The sequence below is a fragment of the Misgurnus anguillicaudatus genome, chromosome 17, assembly GCF_027580225.2.
Source record: "Misgurnus anguillicaudatus chromosome 17, ASM2758022v2, whole genome shotgun sequence".
NCBI classification, from domain to species: Eukaryota; Metazoa; Chordata; class Actinopteri; order Cypriniformes; family Cobitidae; genus Misgurnus; species Misgurnus anguillicaudatus.
In genome coordinates, this window is record NC_073353.2 from 15,163,988 (window position 1) to 15,183,411 (window position 19,424).

General features: G+C 37.9%; 1 protein-coding gene across 1 annotated transcript in view; it reads left to right on the forward strand.

The window, feature by feature from the left end:
• Positions 1-19,067, forward strand: part of fer1l6 (fer-1 like family member 6) — a 32,520-nt gene extending 13,453 nt beyond the window's left edge. The window contains exons 16-42 of the mRNA XM_055216036.2: positions 215-305; positions 462-581; positions 813-965; positions 1,106-1,283; positions 1,464-1,588; positions 2,026-2,160; positions 3,864-4,010; positions 5,342-5,449; positions 7,986-8,147; positions 8,264-8,435; positions 8,913-9,040; positions 9,172-9,294; positions 9,404-9,449; positions 9,534-9,578; positions 13,339-13,418; positions 13,510-13,638; positions 13,723-13,845; positions 14,232-14,359; positions 14,435-14,605; positions 14,691-14,845; positions 14,935-15,077; positions 15,161-15,249; positions 15,343-15,441; positions 15,602-15,843; positions 16,021-16,178; positions 17,609-17,709; positions 17,836-19,067. Coding sequence (XP_055072011.2) covers positions 215-305; positions 462-581; positions 813-965; positions 1,106-1,283; positions 1,464-1,588; positions 2,026-2,160; positions 3,864-4,010; positions 5,342-5,449; positions 7,986-8,147; positions 8,264-8,435; positions 8,913-9,040; positions 9,172-9,294; positions 9,404-9,449; positions 9,534-9,578; positions 13,339-13,418; positions 13,510-13,638; positions 13,723-13,845; positions 14,232-14,359; positions 14,435-14,605; positions 14,691-14,845; positions 14,935-15,077; positions 15,161-15,249; positions 15,343-15,441; positions 15,602-15,843; positions 16,021-16,178; positions 17,609-17,709; positions 17,836-18,016 — 3,532 coding nt within the window. The 3' untranslated portion in view covers positions 18,017-19,067. The remainder of the gene's footprint in view (positions 1-214; positions 306-461; positions 582-812; positions 966-1,105; positions 1,284-1,463; positions 1,589-2,025; positions 2,161-3,863; positions 4,011-5,341; positions 5,450-7,985; positions 8,148-8,263; positions 8,436-8,912; positions 9,041-9,171; positions 9,295-9,403; positions 9,450-9,533; positions 9,579-13,338; positions 13,419-13,509; positions 13,639-13,722; positions 13,846-14,231; positions 14,360-14,434; positions 14,606-14,690; positions 14,846-14,934; positions 15,078-15,160; positions 15,250-15,342; positions 15,442-15,601; positions 15,844-16,020; positions 16,179-17,608; positions 17,710-17,835) is intronic.
• Positions 19,068-19,424: the final 357 nt, after the last annotated feature.

A 19,424-nucleotide genomic window follows, 5' to 3' on the forward strand; every position in this document is an offset into this window, starting at 1 on the left:
GCCTACTTTCATACTATATAGTAGGCGAAAAGCAGTAGCCGAGGCAAGTAGTGTCCGAATACATAGTATTCAAAAAACAGTATGCAAGAAGCACCCGGATGACCTACTACTTCCAGTTAGATTTTGGTTAGATTCTCATTAATAAAGTTAAAAACTGGCATTCAGATTATGGTCATGCTGGTTTGAATGTAATTGTATGCTTTTTTATTTAAAGGGAGTTTATCGCCTTTGCTGAAAAAAAGGTGAAGGGTGACAACTTGACCTTACTGGACAAAAAGAGACTCAAACTGTGCAAAGATAAACTGGTGGGTCGTTCATCTGATAAGCAAGTTTTGATAAGCCATACTTTTTGCATGTATTCACCTATGCATTTAATAAAGAATGACTGCTAGAGGTAGCAGGACACATTATGGTGGCAGATTATTCTCAGTTATGTATAATTGTTTTTTTCTTCTCTCCAGGAGCAAATGATTGAAGTATCAGTAGGAATACTTGAGCCTAAGAGAAGACCTTTGACTGTCAAACAGATGATGCAGGAAGTCCTGAAAATCAAAAAGAAATTGAGATTCCTGGTGGAAGAGGTTTCTGTTTTTTGTTATTTTATATGCACATCCTTAAACACCCATACAGTATAGTTTGTGTATACTTGAAAAATAACAATTGCCCAACCAGGTGCACTTAAAGGCAGCAAAAAGTTGATGTGAAGGGTCATGGTGTTTTCATCATTTCAACAAGGGGATGACATACACTTGTATCAAGCAAAACCTTCATCTTTACACTTTACGTTCCTTTCTATCTCATGCCTGTCTCAGCCTCAACACACTTTACCGGATGTGTTTGTGAGTATGGTCAGTAATAACAAGCGTTTGGCATACGCCAGAATCCCTGCTCGTCACCTGATCTTCTCGAAAAGTCCAGAACAAAAAGGCAAAGACTGTGGGAAAATCAAGACACTGTTTCTCAAGGTGTGTCTCGCTTTTTCAAAGTTTGAAGATAGAGTAGATGTATCCCAAAGGGCTTTTTAAATGGACTGTTGTTGGCTGTCCTTTCAGTCAAATACATCAAAATTCATTACAGATGCATGAAAATGTATTGTGTATTTAAGCCTCCGGGAAAGCGTGGACCAGGGTGGACAGTCCAGGCTAAACTGGATGTGTACCTTTGGCTAGGAACTACTCAAGAGTCATACAGAATGCTGGAAAATCTCCCATCAGGCTATGAGCTGGAAGGGGTTTCATCAGAAGACAAAAGTGCTCCTCCACCTGAGAATATACTTTATACAGGCAAGACTGGATAGTATGTCGTTAGAAAAAAGTGCAATAGAAATTAAAATGAATTGTTGCAAAAATGTATTGTATTTTGCAAGATGCCTTTTTTTAAAAGAAAAAACATGTATTTTATAAAAATAACAAAAAATTAATCTATCTCTAATCTATTTGATCTTATTGGTTGTTGGTTTGCAGAGCACCACAGGTTTCAGATGAGGGCTCATATGTATCAGGCCCGTGGTCTGATCGCTGCAGACAACACGGGCCTCTCGGACCCCTTTGCCAGGGTGACTTTTCTGTCCAACACCCAAAACACTAATGTAAGCATGACTGTCACATATATCATACTCTTGGTAGATGGCGCTGTTGACTGTACCACCTAAAAAGTTTCCTTTTTCTGGTGAATCGGTTGTCACTGCACCTCTTTGCATCTTTATATCTGAATAATATTAATATTCTCAACACTTTGGGGCGGTTTCCCGGACAGGGATTAGACTAGTCCTAGACTTGAACACTTTTAAGAGCTCTCCAAACTGAAAACAACTTGCACTGACATATCTTAAAATACATCAGTGTCCTTTGTTTTACCTCAAAATGCACACAGGTAATGTTTTTAGTAAGGCATGTTTGTTAAAACTAGTTATATTTCCTAATTAAACCCAGGCTTAGTCCTGGATTAAGGGGAAATCGCCCCTTAGAGTTAAGCAAATGTGTTGTATAAGATTGTTATTTTAATATTATAATGTATGTTTTGTAGATCATAAACCAAACTTTGACACCTACTTGGAACCAGATGCTCCTGATAAAAAACGTGTCTCTGTATGGAGGTCTCCGTGATATAGTCGAGGAACCCCCATTGGTTGTGATTGAAGTATATGATGATGATGCAGTGGTGAGGAAGATACATTTTACTTAGGTGTTGGGGTGTCTATGTCTTTCTTATTGTACACCGGTCCGGCACAATTAATTTATAATATTTATACAACAGTTCTTTCTGGTTCTCGAATCTGATTGGCTAAGAGCTGTGCGATATTCTACTGATAACGGCACAGTAACCACTTCACCATTTTGTATCATTCCGCCACCTGCTGGTCATTTTAGTATTAGTGATACAGGCTCGTCTCTGACTGGTAAAACTGCATGCACACACACAGACGGCGCGCTGTCTTTAAACACTCTTGGTGTGTCTCATTAGTTCACTGGCTCGTGAATCAGTTTGTGAATCCCAATCGGAAGCGTCTATTCCATCAAAGATCAGATGTTACAATAAACTTAATGGGAGTAATGTCTTGTCACATCGTGTGGACGATTAACACTTGGAAAGAGGAATGTAAACACTATTTTTTTCTGGAGCGATCTCTCTCATCAGAACGCGAAACACAGTGGAACCGCAGGTAAGCACCGCAGCTGTTAAATGTGGACATTGATCATTTATTTTATCGTGACGTGACTATTAAAACATGTTATGAGATATCGCCACTGGTATATTTATAAGCAGCATGTAAAAACATCTCTCTGACACTTATAAAAAACAGTTTTATATAGTACTGACAAGAACAAAGTCTAATAACAAGCGAGTGCTCGTATCGTGTTAAGATTAAATGAGAAAGCAATAGTAACATTATATAAGTATAGTTTTATTAACTTTTACATCGCGCCAAAACAATAACAACACAAAAGACACTAAATATGAATAAGAAAACAAGTAATAGTTTCATCATGACACCAAATACTGCTGATTTGATCTCATTTTTGACCATCAAATACAGACAGGGCCAACATGAGAGCCAGGGAATCCCTGTCAGAGATGTAGCCCAGAGAGGGCGGTGGTCAGCGGGGCGAGTGAACACTGACGTCCGATTATGCTTTGGTTCTCATACGTACCGAATCTTACTAAGCAAACGTTCAAACAGGCGCTATCTTTACTAATCGACTGCAGATTTAAATATAATACATATACATTCTCGACTGAACTAATCTTAAAACTACACTTTGTGACCAAGAAACGGTAACATAAAGAAACGGCTACTCCGTCCATTGAGTTATTATGAGATTCAAAGCAGCCGAAAGTGTTACCTGTCATTCTGGCCGCCCTGAAATCCGTGGTGAAAGAAAGTAGTTCTCAAACAAAGAGGCTTTTAAAATAACTCCGTTGTTGTTTTCTAGTTTTCATTTTTCAAACGTGTGCCGTCGAACTGTTGTATAAAAGCAATATCGCTCTCTGAGTCGTGTGATATAGCTCTATATCATCTCGGCTGTGATTGCCTCCGGCCTCGTGCCTCTGGCCTAATCACAGCCGTGATGATATAGAGCTATATCACACTCCTACTCGAGCAATACTGCTTTTATATTTTTATATATATATATATATATATATATATATATATATATATATATATATATATATATATATGCAACCAGGGCCCTTACACTTAAAAAAAAAAATAAAGGTGCTACAACGGGTGATGCCATATAGAAGAACCATTTTTGGTTCCTCAATGAACTTATAATTTAAAGGCTTTTAAAAGTCCTGTCCTTTTGCAACACATCATAATCTGTCTTTAAATGTCCTAAAGTGATGGTTTGCCTCCCTAGGGTATAGAGTACTTGGGCTCTACAGTAGCTGTTCCAATAGTGAAACCGTGTGAAGAGCTATACTCGCCCCCTCAACTGCAGTACAGCCCCGTGTACTGTGGGGGTCTGTCAGGAGGAGACATACTGGGAGCATTTGAACTCATTCAGGTCCATTCATACAAACAGCACACAAAACAATAATGTTAACTTACAGTAGTTGTGGGTGAATCAGATATTTATTATACTAATATTAAACAGAAGTTTGTGTAGATGCTTTGCCTAAATGTCTGAAGGTTTTATAGGTTGAGTGTACTGTAAATATATGTTAAGGATGACTGACAGACAGATAGTTAGTAAGTTAAAAATTCATCCAAATCTTTTGAAAAAGTTTTATCTAAGTTTTACTAAATTCTCACCATGAATATAGCAGAAAAGAAAGAAACTTTATGTGCGTCTTGTGTGCTCACATAGGATAAAAACATTTTATACACTGTACTTATTGTGTTCTTGCATGTGTTGTTCAGGGTAGGTTAGGGTTAAGCCTGAAGTTTACATATGTGTACAGTATACTTTATATACTTTACAGTATATTTTGCCATCAGAATAGTATGCGCACACAGTACACGCACTGCCAGATTTTTGTAACCGCGCATATTTTGTATATGAAGGTCAGGGATGTGCGTACAGCAATATGTAGTATGTAGGCCATGAGAGTCATTGCAATTTGTTGCAATGCGCATGCGTCCAACATCTGTGTACGCATATGAGTGAAATAAACTATGCTTTGTAAAGCTATGCATAAAAAACAAACTATACTGAAGGCTTTAGGGGTGAGTTTGGGGTTAGAGATGGGGTCAAGAGTGTTATTACATGCGATTACATGTAATTACTATGTAAAACATGTATGTACACAACATTTACATCTTTTACATTTTTTCTTACGTAAGTACATAGTAGTTAAACACACCTAATAGCAAATCAAATCAGAATGATTAAAGGAAATATGATGAATATAGCTTCAAATCTGTAGAAGTTACATTTTGAAATTTTAATTTTAGGTTAGGGATTTTTATAAATCCTGTTTTTTAATTACGTGGCAAATTTCTAGATGAAATACTTAGATGAATATAGTTGTATCTAATCATGTTTGTTGGATGCAACTAAACACTTTTTATGTTGACCAATCGTAATTTTATGTGGAAATGTGTCACATAATTAAAATAGATTCAACTGTTGAGCCCTTTTATTCAGTGTGTGTAATTAAACCTTAGAAAAATAAGGCTACTAATCAACAGCACCATAATATAATATATAATTATGTATTATATATATTCAATTTAATGTTTTGTTTAATTTAAATTGTAAAATTTAGTTTTGTCATTTTTTGGGTGGGCGGTGAAGGAATGCACCGTACACAAGGGGGGCTGCCAGCCGAAAAAGTTTGAGAACCACTGGCATAGAGTGTAATGTGCTGTCTTGTTTTACTCATGGTCTTGTAGATCTCACAGTCAGGAGAACACAAACCCCCTGCACATGATGAGCCAGATGGAGGGATATACCCAGTGCCTGCATACATTCGACCTGTGCTCTGCAAGTACAGAATTGAGGTGAACAAATTATGACGTACTGCATGTATATAAAACTATAAAGACTTTGCCCATTTTAAAATTCTTTTAAAAGTTCTTTCTTAAAATGTAACACATTTAAAGCTTCTATAACACACGCTATTTCTGCATTTCTGATGTTAATCTGGAGTACCTATAGAGTAGTATTACGTCCTTTATATTTATTACGTCCTTTATATTTTTGAAGTGTCTTTAGTTTAATCAGATTCATTAAAGAAAGATTAGCTTTACCAATTCTTTCCAATAACATACGAAAAAATGAAGAAGGAGGAGTTACTCCGCAGGTGGAGCGAGTACGAGTCATGCAACACTATACAACATTGTTCAACTTATGATTCACTACATGTTCGTGTCATTTATATATAGTATACACGCGGCTATTTCCAACATAACACAGAAGTCTTACTTACCGCATGCAACTCATGACCCGGTTCGAACTTTTCAATGAAATCCAGCGCATCAAACACACACGCAAAACTCTGCTGCTACCCCGGATAATAAACTATATCCATATTTCATAAGGCTGGCTTTCTTCTCCTTTCATCCAAAAACACACTCGCCATTGTTGAGTTTTAAAATTAAACAAAGCTGTCGCGTGATGTGAATGTTTGTAAGTTCTAGCGTCTCCCTCTGATTGACGGGTGTGCGGGGTTTTTCAGCTGAAATGTCAGCTGGACCCGTAATCGAAATAAACTTTCCGAAACTTGTACGAATCCTGGCGAAGTGCATTCGGCGCAGAAATACTCTGTAACACGCCCAACTGCTTTTTTGACACTTTGCCTACGTTTAGCATGAGGAAACAACTATAACTGTGTTAATAAGTCAGAATGCATAAAAATACCATTGAACCACCCCTTAAAAATACTTTTAAAAGAAACATGAACAATAATCATTACTAAACCTTTAGCCTTATTTTATTTATTTATATTATACATTTATTTGCGATTACACTGAATGCTATTTCTTTCAAATAAAAAACCAATGCTAGGGTGTTGTTAATATTTTAGAGTGCAATTCTGTGTAAATTTTGGTCGATGCTTTTATCCAAAGCAATTTATAGTGGAGATATTGTAGCCGTTTTTTCTGCCTGTTACATGTAGAAAATGAAAATATGACTCAATATTCTTCACAAGATGAGCTACAGGAATAGAAATGTTTACATTATGCAATGTTTTTCACTGTAAAACCTCATTCAAATCCTACAAACACAGCACATGAGAATAATGAAAGAAATGGTTAACAAATCTTGAAAGACTTGACTCAGACCCTTTACTTATTCAAAAAAGTTGCTTTTCTATACTGTAGATCCATTTTAAATGTCAAGTTGTGACGACTAGCTGGGTGATTCTCACGAAAACTTGGTTTTAAAAATGTCAAGCATGAAAATGTGAAAATTGCTTAAATTTACTTTTTTTCCCACCAGACATTGAAAAACAAAGTCTGGAGTAAATGGGAACATTAATTTAAAAACTTCTACTTATCATTTAACACTTTTTGTAACATAATTAAAAAAATTAGTCCTAAAAAATCTCATTACCGCAACAGTCAGAAAACATCAACACTGACATATTTTCAAAATGACATGACAAACCTGAAAGAACATAATTTGGAGATTCTGCACATGCATTTAAAATCAAAGTATTATGCTTCTATTAGTTAAATTAACATTTAATAAGCATCTGTTGCGGTAATGATAATCAAAATGTCGTGTAAGCATTCCGACAAGACAATATTTCAAATTAACTGTAAAAAATGATCTTACCTGGTAGCCATCTTGAAGTAACTGGTCCATGTGCTTGGTCACTCAAAATCAAACTTAATTAAAATTCTGTATGTGTGCTTAAACTGTTCTCAAAAAGTGTTGCGGAGGATGAGAACATCAGGCATGGACACATCATTTTCCTAATTTTTCTTCATTATTATTATACATGAATATTCAATAAATATTTTTTCTGTCATCTAAAGTAGTCTAGCAAAACATCCATTTATTTTTTTTCTTAATATTTTTGTGTTAATTTGATTAAATTACAACATAACGCATGTTCAAACACAGCCGGACACATTGCGGTAATGAGAATTTCAGCAGAAAATGAGATAAAATTTACAATTATAAATTCTTATGTTGAAATCACACATTGTGCAAGGTAGAACACAGTATTGTGTTAATTCTGATGCTTTTTAATGTTACTATATTACACATTTTAAAGCTAAAATCATTAGTGCCGTGGTGTTTCAATAGTTTCGTGAGAATCAACCAGCTAATCTAAAAAAATCTGTCTTTAAAACAATGTTTGCACCTATAGGCAAATAAAACCGCATAAGAACAGCGTGGTATGTTCTGCAGCCTATATTAACTTTATTGCATGTTATGCTTGTTATTATAATTGTTTAAAATAAATTGTAATTAATGTGTATACATTTTAGATGTGTATATCTATACATTGAGCTTAGTGCTAAATAAAGTTGATTTTGCTTTGCATGATAACCTTGAATTGTGAAATTTGTATTTGCGCTGCAGGTTTTGTTCTGGGGCCTGCGGGAACTAAAGAAAGTTCAGCTCTTATCTGTTGATAGGCCTCAAGTTTTTATCCAGTGTGCAGGAGCAGGCGTCAACTCTTCTGTGATACAGAGTTACAAGAAAAACTCGAATTTCGCAGTGCTCGTGGATTCCTTTGATGTGGTAAGACAACTGCTGTAACAACACCGTTCTGTTAAATGCTGATGTACACTTTTTTGACCCTATCACACCTTTCCGCTGATCTCAGCATGGTTTTTGCTGCTGTTGTTGCTTTATAGGAACTGCCTGAAGATGAACACCTGCTCCCCCCTCTCACCATCACTGTGGTGGACTGGAGGGCCTTTGGGCGAAGCACGCTAGTAGGCACTCATGTGATTAACAACCTGACCCTATTCAAACACATCCCCATACCAACCCCGCCACCACAACAGGAGGCCAAAAACATAGCTGGTAAAGGATGTTCCAGTAACATTAACGTGTGTTGCTCATCATGTCAAAATATGTCTGTCGTGTCACTTAAACCATGTGCATCATGCGTCTTGATAAAATAAGTTCCTGCTGCACACACGTCGAAAGGGTTTATGATAAAAGTGGGGCTTGCGTTTGCTAGATACTCGCTTAATCTTAAGCTTTACTGTCAAGTTAGTGTCTTGCATCTCTTTTATCATAGAGTGTAGTAAACAAACTGTAGGCTATAGTAACTAATGGTAATGACAGTAAGTTGTGATTAAGTGGGCACACCGTAGATGCATGCTCGGTGGCTCCAGTACATTGTCGACCCACCTGAAAAATCCTGAACTTAGAAACTCCATTCAGTTCAATTCAGTGCCACAAAGTCTTGTAACATGTTTCGGGAATACCTTTCTAACTTTTTATGTTTAAAAACCTATGAATTGACTTATACCTTATTTATGTTTCCACTTGTAGTGGCTTCACTATCTATCCAGCAGAGTGTTGTGCCAAAGCCAGAAGAAGAGATTGCCATTGATATAGAGGAAGAGGAGACCCCCGCTCCTTTCCCCAAACCTGAGCCAGAAATTGATGACACAGAGAGGGTTTGTTTCAGTAAACTTAACTACACATATGCAGTAAAAAGCAGTAAAAACAAACCTCTTGACAAACACAAACAGTACACACACTTAGTCCAGTATGCCATTATGACTGTAAAACTCTTCTTAAATGCCAGATGTCAAAGAAGTCCAAACGAAGGTCTTCTAAAAGGAAAAAACGCACAGCAGCTGATGAATCTGCAGATAATGTTATCGATTGGTGGTCTAAGTATTATGCATCAATGGAAAAGGTCCAACTGGTAAGATTCTAAACTTTGGTAAAAATATTATATAAGTGAAGCAGAAAATGGCCTGTTGAAGGTTTGTCTTGTTTATGTTTACTAGTCTTTTAAAATTCTTCATTCTTAGGCTAAGCAGACAGAAAACAGTCCATTTCCACTGCTCTTCGAACAAGGTGAGAGATTTCTGAATTTTTTACAGTGAATTCATGTCATGTTTTAGCTTTGGTCAGACATGCTCATGTTATGATGCGTTTCAGTGGCTCCACTGGAAAGCATTGTCTCAGAAGGAGTGACCAATCTGGGTAAGAAAACCTTGATAATTATAAATAATAAAAGTCTATTGCATGGTCCTTACCTTTGATCTGGCATAGTTTTATTAATAATGCATACAGTTTGCACAATGCCTTTGAAATGTCTTCAAAATGCTACATTCACAAGGGATCACGTGATATTTTGCAGTCAGTTCTAGGGCTTTTCACACTTGAAATGGTTAACCCTGGGTTCTTCTAAACCCCAGGTTAACAGAATCCTGGGTTATCTGTTTCACACAGTTCATACTTAACAAGGGGTTAGGAAATAACCCTAGGTATTCAGAATCTGACACTGTGAATTCCTAAACCCTAGGTTAAGGTTTTCATTTGCATATTTGCGATGTCAACAGTCATAATTGGATAAAAAGCGATGTCAAGCTACCTGAATTAAAATAGCGTGCTGCCACTTTAAATAACTGTTTGTTTTGTGTTTCCATGTTAGTAAGGAACAGGTCACAATGTAAATCTCTTGTGGCTGTTTTAAGCCCCCTGGGATGTAATTTTTAATCCAATTCAGGTGATTTTTGTTACACAGATCGTGATATAAGGGTATGTGCACTTATGTTTCTGATTGGCTGTCTGTTGCTAGGCATCGAGTCACAACATTCTAACCCCACTTCGTTTCACACTGTACTGCATTTGGCAATGCGGGTTAGGGGGCGTGCACACCAAAACTCTTATTTTCGCGGCCGGCACATGTTTTTAATTGATTCCAATGGAAACTCTGCATTTGTCAAACAAGCCAGCAGCTAACGGTTTTCTTCCGCCCTCTGTTGTTTTTTCGCGCTCTGCGCTGAGCGACGAGAGTTAAAAGAGATTCAACTTTGGGTGAAAAGCTCCACTTATCAATGTCAGTTCTCACATGGCTGTCCAATCACAGTGGAGGAGGGGCAGGACAAGTATCACAACAACCAACAGGCTCACAGCTCAAGTATCACAGCTACCAAAGCGCTCGGCTGAAGAAAGCTAGCGCTCAGCTGAAAAAAAGCTGGCAATCTGTGTCCTCCAGTAGAGATGCGCGGTTGGCGGTTACAGCCGCGGACTCCGCGGATCGGGCGGATGACGTGACGAAAAATAATATTTTAATTAAATTCGGGCGGGTGGCGGATCGACTGCTTGTTATTAGCTTTGTTCTTCAAAGCATACGACCTTAAAGGTGAGCATTATGTCTATCAAGGTGGCAGGCTCAGAAGTTCGCGAAGAGAACTGAAATGAGACGGTCTAGCCTTCAGAGGACTCATAATTTGGGTCACCTGTTGCACGCGCCCCCAGTAGCGCCCATCGCGCCTGTCAGCAATAAACAGCGGAGACATTTTTGACTTATTAAAATAAATATGTAATCAGAAAAATATGAATTTATTTTAGAAAATATGACACATTTATGTAGATTAAACTATTCAACAACAGTATATCAAATAATCAACCTTAGAAATACGCAACATAAACCGAATAATATTAACACAAAACATAACTTATAATACTAAAACAGTGACAAGACAAAGTTTTCTAAATACACTTTTATTTTATAAAGGTTTTAATTGTTTGGGATAGCCTCGGCATGTTAAGGATCCATTCGTTCTATCATTAACAGCGCGGAGAAATGAGGACGCATTTTGACACAGCTCTTATCAACGCCAGCGAAGGAGGTACGTGGCAAACTCAAAAAAATGAGAATTAAAAACAAAGGAAATAAAAGGTCAGAAAAGGGTTGCCTGGAATAAGTTTTACAAAGTGGTAAATCAGGAGGATGACACTAGTGCAGACTATGTAATTTGTGCGTTTAATTTAGGCTATTTATTTATTTATTTTTGTCCCATGTCATGTGCGCCGATCGGAGACTGGTCTTTATGATTTAAAAAGAAAGCATTCAAGTGAACAGTACTAAACGAACTTGAAGCAAAAATAAATTTCAGCAAATGCAAACTTCAATCAAACATAGTAAGAGGTGAAGGTTAGCTTTAGCCTACAGAAATGCTTATTGCATTAATTTTTAAATGTGTGCGAGGTCCGTGCACGTCCTTCGCTAGCTAAACGAGCATTAAATATTAATGACGTTGAGTTTATTGTTTTTATTAATTTATATTCACAAAACTTATCAACAAAACATTGATTAAAATTAAGAGACAAATTATCTGAAACGAAATTCATTTTAAAGTAGAAAACAAAATTTAAATTAAACTCGAAAATAATGTCTGACCCATTACAATTCTCCCGTCATATTGGCCTTTACAACGCCCTATATGGCGTTTAAAATTACAGTCTATCTTTCGTAATAAGCCAACTAAAATTAAACAAAACATAAACACATTACAACAATATTCAAACCCATACTCAAACATAAATATAAAATAGACATTATGATACATGTTAAAACAATCCGATATAGCATTTATAATAGCTGGTTGGTAGATGTTTACTATTTTTGTCAAAACCTCTGTTGCAAACCTCCATTTACCTGAATAAAATAATTTTTACTTTAAAAATGATGCGCTGTCACGTTAACACCAGCTGTTTGTTTACATAAGACTCCATGTACATTTACACTCAGCGCAACGTCTGATTTCTTAAACTAAAACAGGGTCTGCAGCGTTGACGAACGAATCCGTTTATGAGGGTCGAAAACGGTGATGTAGATGAAAGGCGTAAACGTAGCAAAAGTAACGCATTTTAAAGGATAAACGCATTAATGTAAACATAGCCTGAGTTCACTGCTTATATTCTAGGGCTTTCTAGTCTCGCGGCTGTCATCAGCAGCGCCTTGCATCGCCCAGTCAGCGGATGGCGGGCGGGTGCGGTTTTGAAAACTGGTCAGAAACGTTGGTGCGGATGGATGGCGGACGGATGATGAGTTTTGTGATGCGGTTGCGGATGAAATAAAAGCCCATCCGCGCATCTCTATCCTCCAGGTGTTTTCAGACACGTTTAAAAGTTTTGGTGTGCACAACCCCTTAAAGGGGGCGTGTACACCAAAGCTTTAACGCCCACGGCAAGCGCATGTTTTCAATGGAAGCTCGCCGTTTTTCAAAAAAGCCAGCAGCTACCGTTTTCTTACACGCTAAAAACCGGTGGTCGGCGGTTTTTACGTGCTCGCCACCGTGCTCGAAGAGATTCAACTTTGGGTGAAAAGCTCCTCTCGTCAATGTCAGTTCTCAAACGGCCGTCCAATCACAGTGGAGGAGGGACGGGACATTACCACAGCAACCAACCGGCTCACAGCTGAAGTATCACAGCTACCAAAGCACTCAGCTGAAAAACAGCTGCCATTCGCGTCCTGCAGGCGTTTTTAGCCGCGTTTAAAGCTTTTGGTGTGCACAACCCCTTTACCCCTGCTTCAGAGCATGGTTTTATAACCCTAGGTTAATTTCAGGGATAACCCCGCTTTTAAATTACAAGTTTGTAACGCTCCTTAACCCAGGGTTAAAAGCTGGTTTTAGAATGAAGATAACACAGGGTTAAGCGCAGTGTGAAAAGCCCGGTGTACTAATGTGCACTCCTATTTCTTGTGTTTGCATACATATAGTTAGTTTAGTTATATCCATTTACAATTGTTGCAGTTTATCTTGGCAGTAAAAAGTTACAGTATTCACTTTTCAATTTGTTTTAATGTTTCAGTACCGTAACTTACAATAGTTATAATGAAAGAGGAGTTTCAATAGTATATTTCTTTTTCTTAACCTTAAACATATACATGTACACTAATTATGAACTGTGTGCAAGTTATTTATTTTTTAAATTTTTTTATTATGTCTAGCTGCAGGTCTTAAGGACAGAAAAAAAGAAATAAACTACAAAAAGATTGCAGAACAGCCCAACAACATTGCAACATTACAGGTACAGAAAAATATTTAATTACAATGCTTGATTCGCCAAATAATGTCAAATGAAATTTAATAAACTGCAATCTCACTTTTAATCATTTTAGATATATGACAAAGAACTGGAAGCTGAATTTGGACCCTTTGACGACTGGGTTAAAACCTTTCCGCTCTCTCGAGGAAAGGCCAATGACGAGGACAGCTCTGCTCATGAGAGATTTGTTGGAAAGTTCAAGGTAAACTGGTTTTTGCATGCATGGAAATATTTTAAGATTCATATGATGTACACTGAAAATTCCCATCACTTATTTTACCACCAGGGCAAGTTCTGTCTGTACAAGGTACCAGAAAAAGAGGATGAGAGGGAGGATGCATTTAAGATTAGTCAGGGTATTTCTTCCAACACTGCTGTGGAGGTCCTAATCCGAGTGTACATAGTTGCAGTAAGTGCCTACTTTACTTTCATACTTCTTGTTAGATACTATGACGTAGACGTACAGCTTTGAAAATCTGTGACCTAAATATATGAAGAGCTCAGATGCAAAAGCCGCAAAATGCCACCTCCGTCAAAAATAATAGATAATCATATTGACCGAATGCTCTTGGCATGTACTATACGCTCATCAAATGCTTTCACCTCAAATCTGCTTAATCCCAGCCTCAGACCATTCAGAAATACAGCTTTGTTGGCATAATTTGTTAAACGCCACCTCAGTCGTTCTGCTTTTTTCCCTTTTTAACTTTAATGTTTGTTTTGTCCACCTTTTGCACCTGATCAAGCCCTTCATATCCTATACTGGGCATTTAAATATTATCTGATATTATCCAGGCCTTTAACTTGCACCCAGCGGACCCAGATGGTAAAGCAGACCCTTACATAGTACTTAAACTGGGAAAACATGAGATCAAAAACAGACAGGACTACATCCCAAAGCAGCTTAACCCAGTTTTTGGAAGGTGAGTAATGTAATTAATTGGTGGCATATTCCTGTTTGAGGTGAATTGGCTCATTCTATGTCTACTTTTGCAAAGGTCGTATGAAATTCAAGCTACTTTCCCCAAGGAATCCCTGCTAACGGTTGTCATCTATGACTATGATACCGTTGGCGGGGATGATTTGATTGGAGAAACGGAGATCGATTTGGAAAACCGCTTTTACAGCAGGCACCGTGCGACCTGCGGTCTGCCAACCGAATATGACACGTAAGTAATTTTATTTTACGTAACTTACTTACATTCTCGATCAATTGATAGTTTGACTTTTTTTTATAAATGTCACCTCACCTAGTGAGGGTTACAATGCGTGGAGGGACTCGAGCAAACCTACGGAGTTGTTGATTAAGTTGTGCAAGGACAACGGACTGGACAGTCCTCGTTTCACTCCCGGACGAATTTCAATCGGGAACAAAGTCTTCACGGGTAAAACTCTGTTTGTCGATGATGGTAAGTCTTAGTCACAACTAAATCACATCGTGAAACAACTGATGATTGTCTATTAATAACCGAGGGAACTATGTGGTACAACATCACAGATCAGATGGTGGAGTCATACGAACACCTGGCTTTAAAAGTGCTACACAGGTGGACAGAGATGCCAGGCATGGGCTGTAAACTTGTCCCGGAGCACATCGAAACACGCACTCTGTACCTCAAGAACAAACCAGGATTGGACCAGGTAATGTATGTTGTATTTGACTAATCAATGATGACTTTGGTGCAGTGATTCCTAGAATTGTGCATGTGCGTGTGTTTCCAAAGGGCCAGCTGCAGATGTGGGTAGACATATTTCCTATGGATATGCCTCATCCCGGTCCTCCTGTAGACATCTCCCCTCGCAAACCAAAAGGGTTAGTGAAATATCTCTAAAACCAGTATGCAAAGTAATGTAATTGTTTGTGCTATGAAATGTTTAATTCATATTTTTTGCGTTTTCCATGAAGGTATGAACTGAGAATTATTATCTGGAACACTGAAGATGTCATACTGGAGGACACCAACTTCATAACAGGACAGCAGTCGAGTGACATCTACGTCAAAGGGTAAAATTAAGTGCATCTTAAAAAGTGCCCATATAAGGACTTCCACCGTACTTCCTGCACTGAAATTGCCCATAAAAAGCAAGATTGTTACGTATGTTCAAGCGTTTTATACGTACGTTTCATGTTCAAAAATCCCATAAGTTGTCTTATGTTCATTCAGTTGGTTAAAGGGGCTTGAAGATGACATCCAGGAGACAGATGTTCATTATAACTCTTTGACTGGAGAGGGTAACTTCAACTGGCGCTTCGTGTTTCCATTTAACTACATGCCGGCTGAGAAAGTGGTGGTCATACAAAAGCGAGATAACATCTTCTCTCTGGACAAAACCGAGCAGAAGATGCCTGCTGTCCTTATAATGCAGGTGTGGGACTTTGAGAGACTTTCTTCTGATGACTTCCTGGGTAAGAAAAGTGCTTGTGCCAAGCGATTACCATTATAAACATGCTAGGATTGTCTTATGGAATTTGAACTGATAGAAAGTTTTGTATTGTGTCAGAATATAGTCTTTACATTTGTATCTTTTACCTGTGAAAACCTGGCTTAGAAGTAGATATTGATATTTTTCATTTACACCATAGGCTCAGTGGAGTTGGACCTGCACAGGTTTCCACATGGTGCTAAATCAGCTAAAGCTTGTAAGATGGAGATGCTGACGGAAAGCATGGAAAACATCTCTATCTTCCAGCAGAAACGCTCCAAAGGCTGGTGGCCCTTCACTAAAGCTGGAGAAATTACAGTATGTGCATTTAGCTCTTTTAAAGTGCCCATTTAACTGCATCTAAATCTTTATACGAGAAGCTCAGATGCAAAAGCCTCTAAACAACGCCAACTCCGTCAAAAATATTAATCGAATGCTCTCGACATGTATTATATAAAGAGATCAGATGCAAAACCCTCCCAGTGCATCCATCAGTCTACAAAAATTGTCTATAAATGGAGACAGTTAAATACTGTAGCTACCCTTCCTAGAAGTGGGCGCACAGTCAAGATGACTCCTAAGACACCATGCAGAATACTCAATGAAGTAAAGAAGAACCCACGAGTAACAGCTAAAGGCTTGAAGACATCACTGGAACGGGCACACAGCTCTGTTCATGAGTCTACCATACGCAAGTCTTTGGACAGGCACGGTGTCTATGACAGTACACCACGAAGGAAGCCGCTGCTCTACCGAAAAACATTACTGTGAGCCTGAAGTTTGCAAAAGAGCACCTTGGCAAACCCCAGTGCTACTGGGAAAATATTTTATGGATTGATAAAACAAAAAATTATTTTTTTGGGAAAAATGTTATGGCGCAAACTGGGCACAGCTTACCAACATCGAAACATCATCCCAACAGTGAAGTATGGTGGAGGGAACATCATGATTTGGGCTTGCTTTGCTGCCTCATGGCCTGGACCACTTGCCATCATCGAGGGTAAAATGAATTAAGTAAAAAAAAAAATCCTACAGGATAATGTCAGGGTGGCTGTCCACCAGTTGAAGCTCAGTAGAAGTTAGTTGATGCAACAGGACAATGACCTTAAGCATTGTAGTAAATCCACCACAGACTGGCTTAAGAAAAACAAAATGCACCATTTGGAGTGGCCTAGTCAAAGCCCAGACCTTAACCTGTGGAATGACCTCAAGAGAGCGGTTCACACCAGACATCCTACAAATGTGTCTGAGTTTAAACGGTTTTGTAAAGGGGAATGAGCAAAACTTGCTTGTGAATGATGCCCAGGTCTGATTCAGAACTACTGAAAGCGCTTGCTTGAAGCATTTTCTGCCAAATAAGGCTCAATAAGCTGTTAAATCCAAGTGTTCACTTATATTTTCCTCCAGCACTATGAATGTTTAATGGGGGTTCACAAAAAAGACACAAGAAACTAGAATTATTTGTGTGTTGTCACCTTAATGGCATTGTGTTTGTCTACCAACCAGTTTACTCCTAGGGGTTCACATACTTTTCTTGCCACTGTATGTGTAGCACATAAGGCACTATTGTGTGTTTTTAATAAATGTAAAGCTATGCTCTGAAGACTGAGTCCTAAAATAGAAATAGTTAACCCTTTATTAAGCAAGAAATACCCATTTATAGGTATGCTATGCCAAATGTTTCTACTGTAGGTTTGGTATCTGCAGTTTCTACATAAATGTAAAAATTAATCTAGAAACTTTCTTAGGGAAAGGTGGAGGCAGAGTTCCACCTGGTAACAGCTGAAGAGGCCGAAAAAAGTCCAGTCGGCCGTGCACGCAAGGAGCCAGAACCTCTGGAGAAACCAAAGTAATATACGATTGATAATACGCATAATTACTATTTACATGATCATTATATATTTATATGTTTTCATTGCAAATTTTGGGTCACATGGCCAGTTCTAATATTAAATTAAATGTATTTTTTTTCTAGTCGGCCAGACACATCCTTCTCCTGGTTTATGAATCCATTCAAGTGCTTCTTTCACTTAATCTGGGGGAACTACAAGAAGTACATCATTATAGGCCTGCTTCTGTTGATCTTGGTCGTCTTCCTGGTTCTTCTCTTTTATACCCTCCCTGGAGCCCTTAGTGCTAAAATAGTCAATGGATGATCAAATCTCACCCAAAATACTGACTGGATCCACTAGAGCTGGACATTATTAACTATATAATATTTACTAATTCATTTTTGTTGTTATTGCTTTAGTGCAATGCAAGCTTGTGCATAGGACGCAATGAAAGCACTGCAGGCAGTTGGGCTACCCAGAAGCATACAGGCAGCAGAAGGCAGCAGAAACATACAGGCAGATTTTTAGGAACACTCCATCACTCGGTATGATACTGCAACATTAATAGTTTAATAACATTTTAACTGCATAAGACCACAGACAATCAGGACACTGAATATTAAATAATAATCAGTTTATAACTGTAGGAAGCTAAAAGTGTTTATCACATCCTACTTAGTGTAAACTATATTAAACCTATCCTATTACAGAGATTTGAATGAATGAACACTTACATAAATACAACAATTATATAAAACAAGCGAGTACGTCCTTAAAAGCAGTATAAATGTTTTAGTGTACTTCATAGGCTTTGTGAAACAGTGTACTGGGTAATATCATTGTGTGTGTTAATCATATTCTATAATTAATGCTCATGTTTAAGTAATTCATGTAGATGTAGTTTTGATTTATAGATATTACATTTGGACTATTTTACTGTTTAAGTTATGTATGTTCCTTAAAAGGGACACTCCACTTTTTTTTGAAAATATGCTGGTTTTCCATCTCCCCTAGAGTTAAACATTTGATTTTTGCCCTTTTGGAATCCATTCAGGTGAAATCCGGGTCTGGGGGTACCACCTCCAGCATAGCTCAGCACAATCCACTGAATCCGATTAGACCATTAGCATCGTGCCAAAAAATAACCAGAGAGTTTCGACATTTTATCCCATTCAAAACTTGACTCTTCTGTGGTTACATCGTTTACCAAGACCGATGGAAAATTAAAAGTAGCAATTTTCTAGGCCGATATAGAAACAATACTCTCATTCCGGCGTAATAATCAAGGACTTTGCTGCTGTAACATGGCTGCAGCAGGCGCAATAATATTACGCAACGCCCGAAAATAGTCCCCTTGGTAACCATTGCAACTTTATTTTTTTTTGTCGGTCTTAGTTCATGATGGAACTACAGAAAAGTCAAGTTTCAAACAGGATAAAATATCGAAACTCTTTGGTCACCTTTATCTCAATGCCAATGGTCCAACAAGATTCAATAAATCATGCCAAGCCATGCCAAAAGTGCTAGCGCCAGACCCGGAGATCGGCTGGATGGATTCCAAAACGGCAAAAATCAAATGTTTAACTCCAGGGGTGCTGGAAAACCAGCACATTTAAAAAAAACTGGAGTGGCCCTTTTAAAGGTGCACTGTGTAAATTTTAGCATTTATTGACAGAAATGCAATTTAATAAACATAACTACATTATCAGTGGTGTATTAAGACCTTGCATAA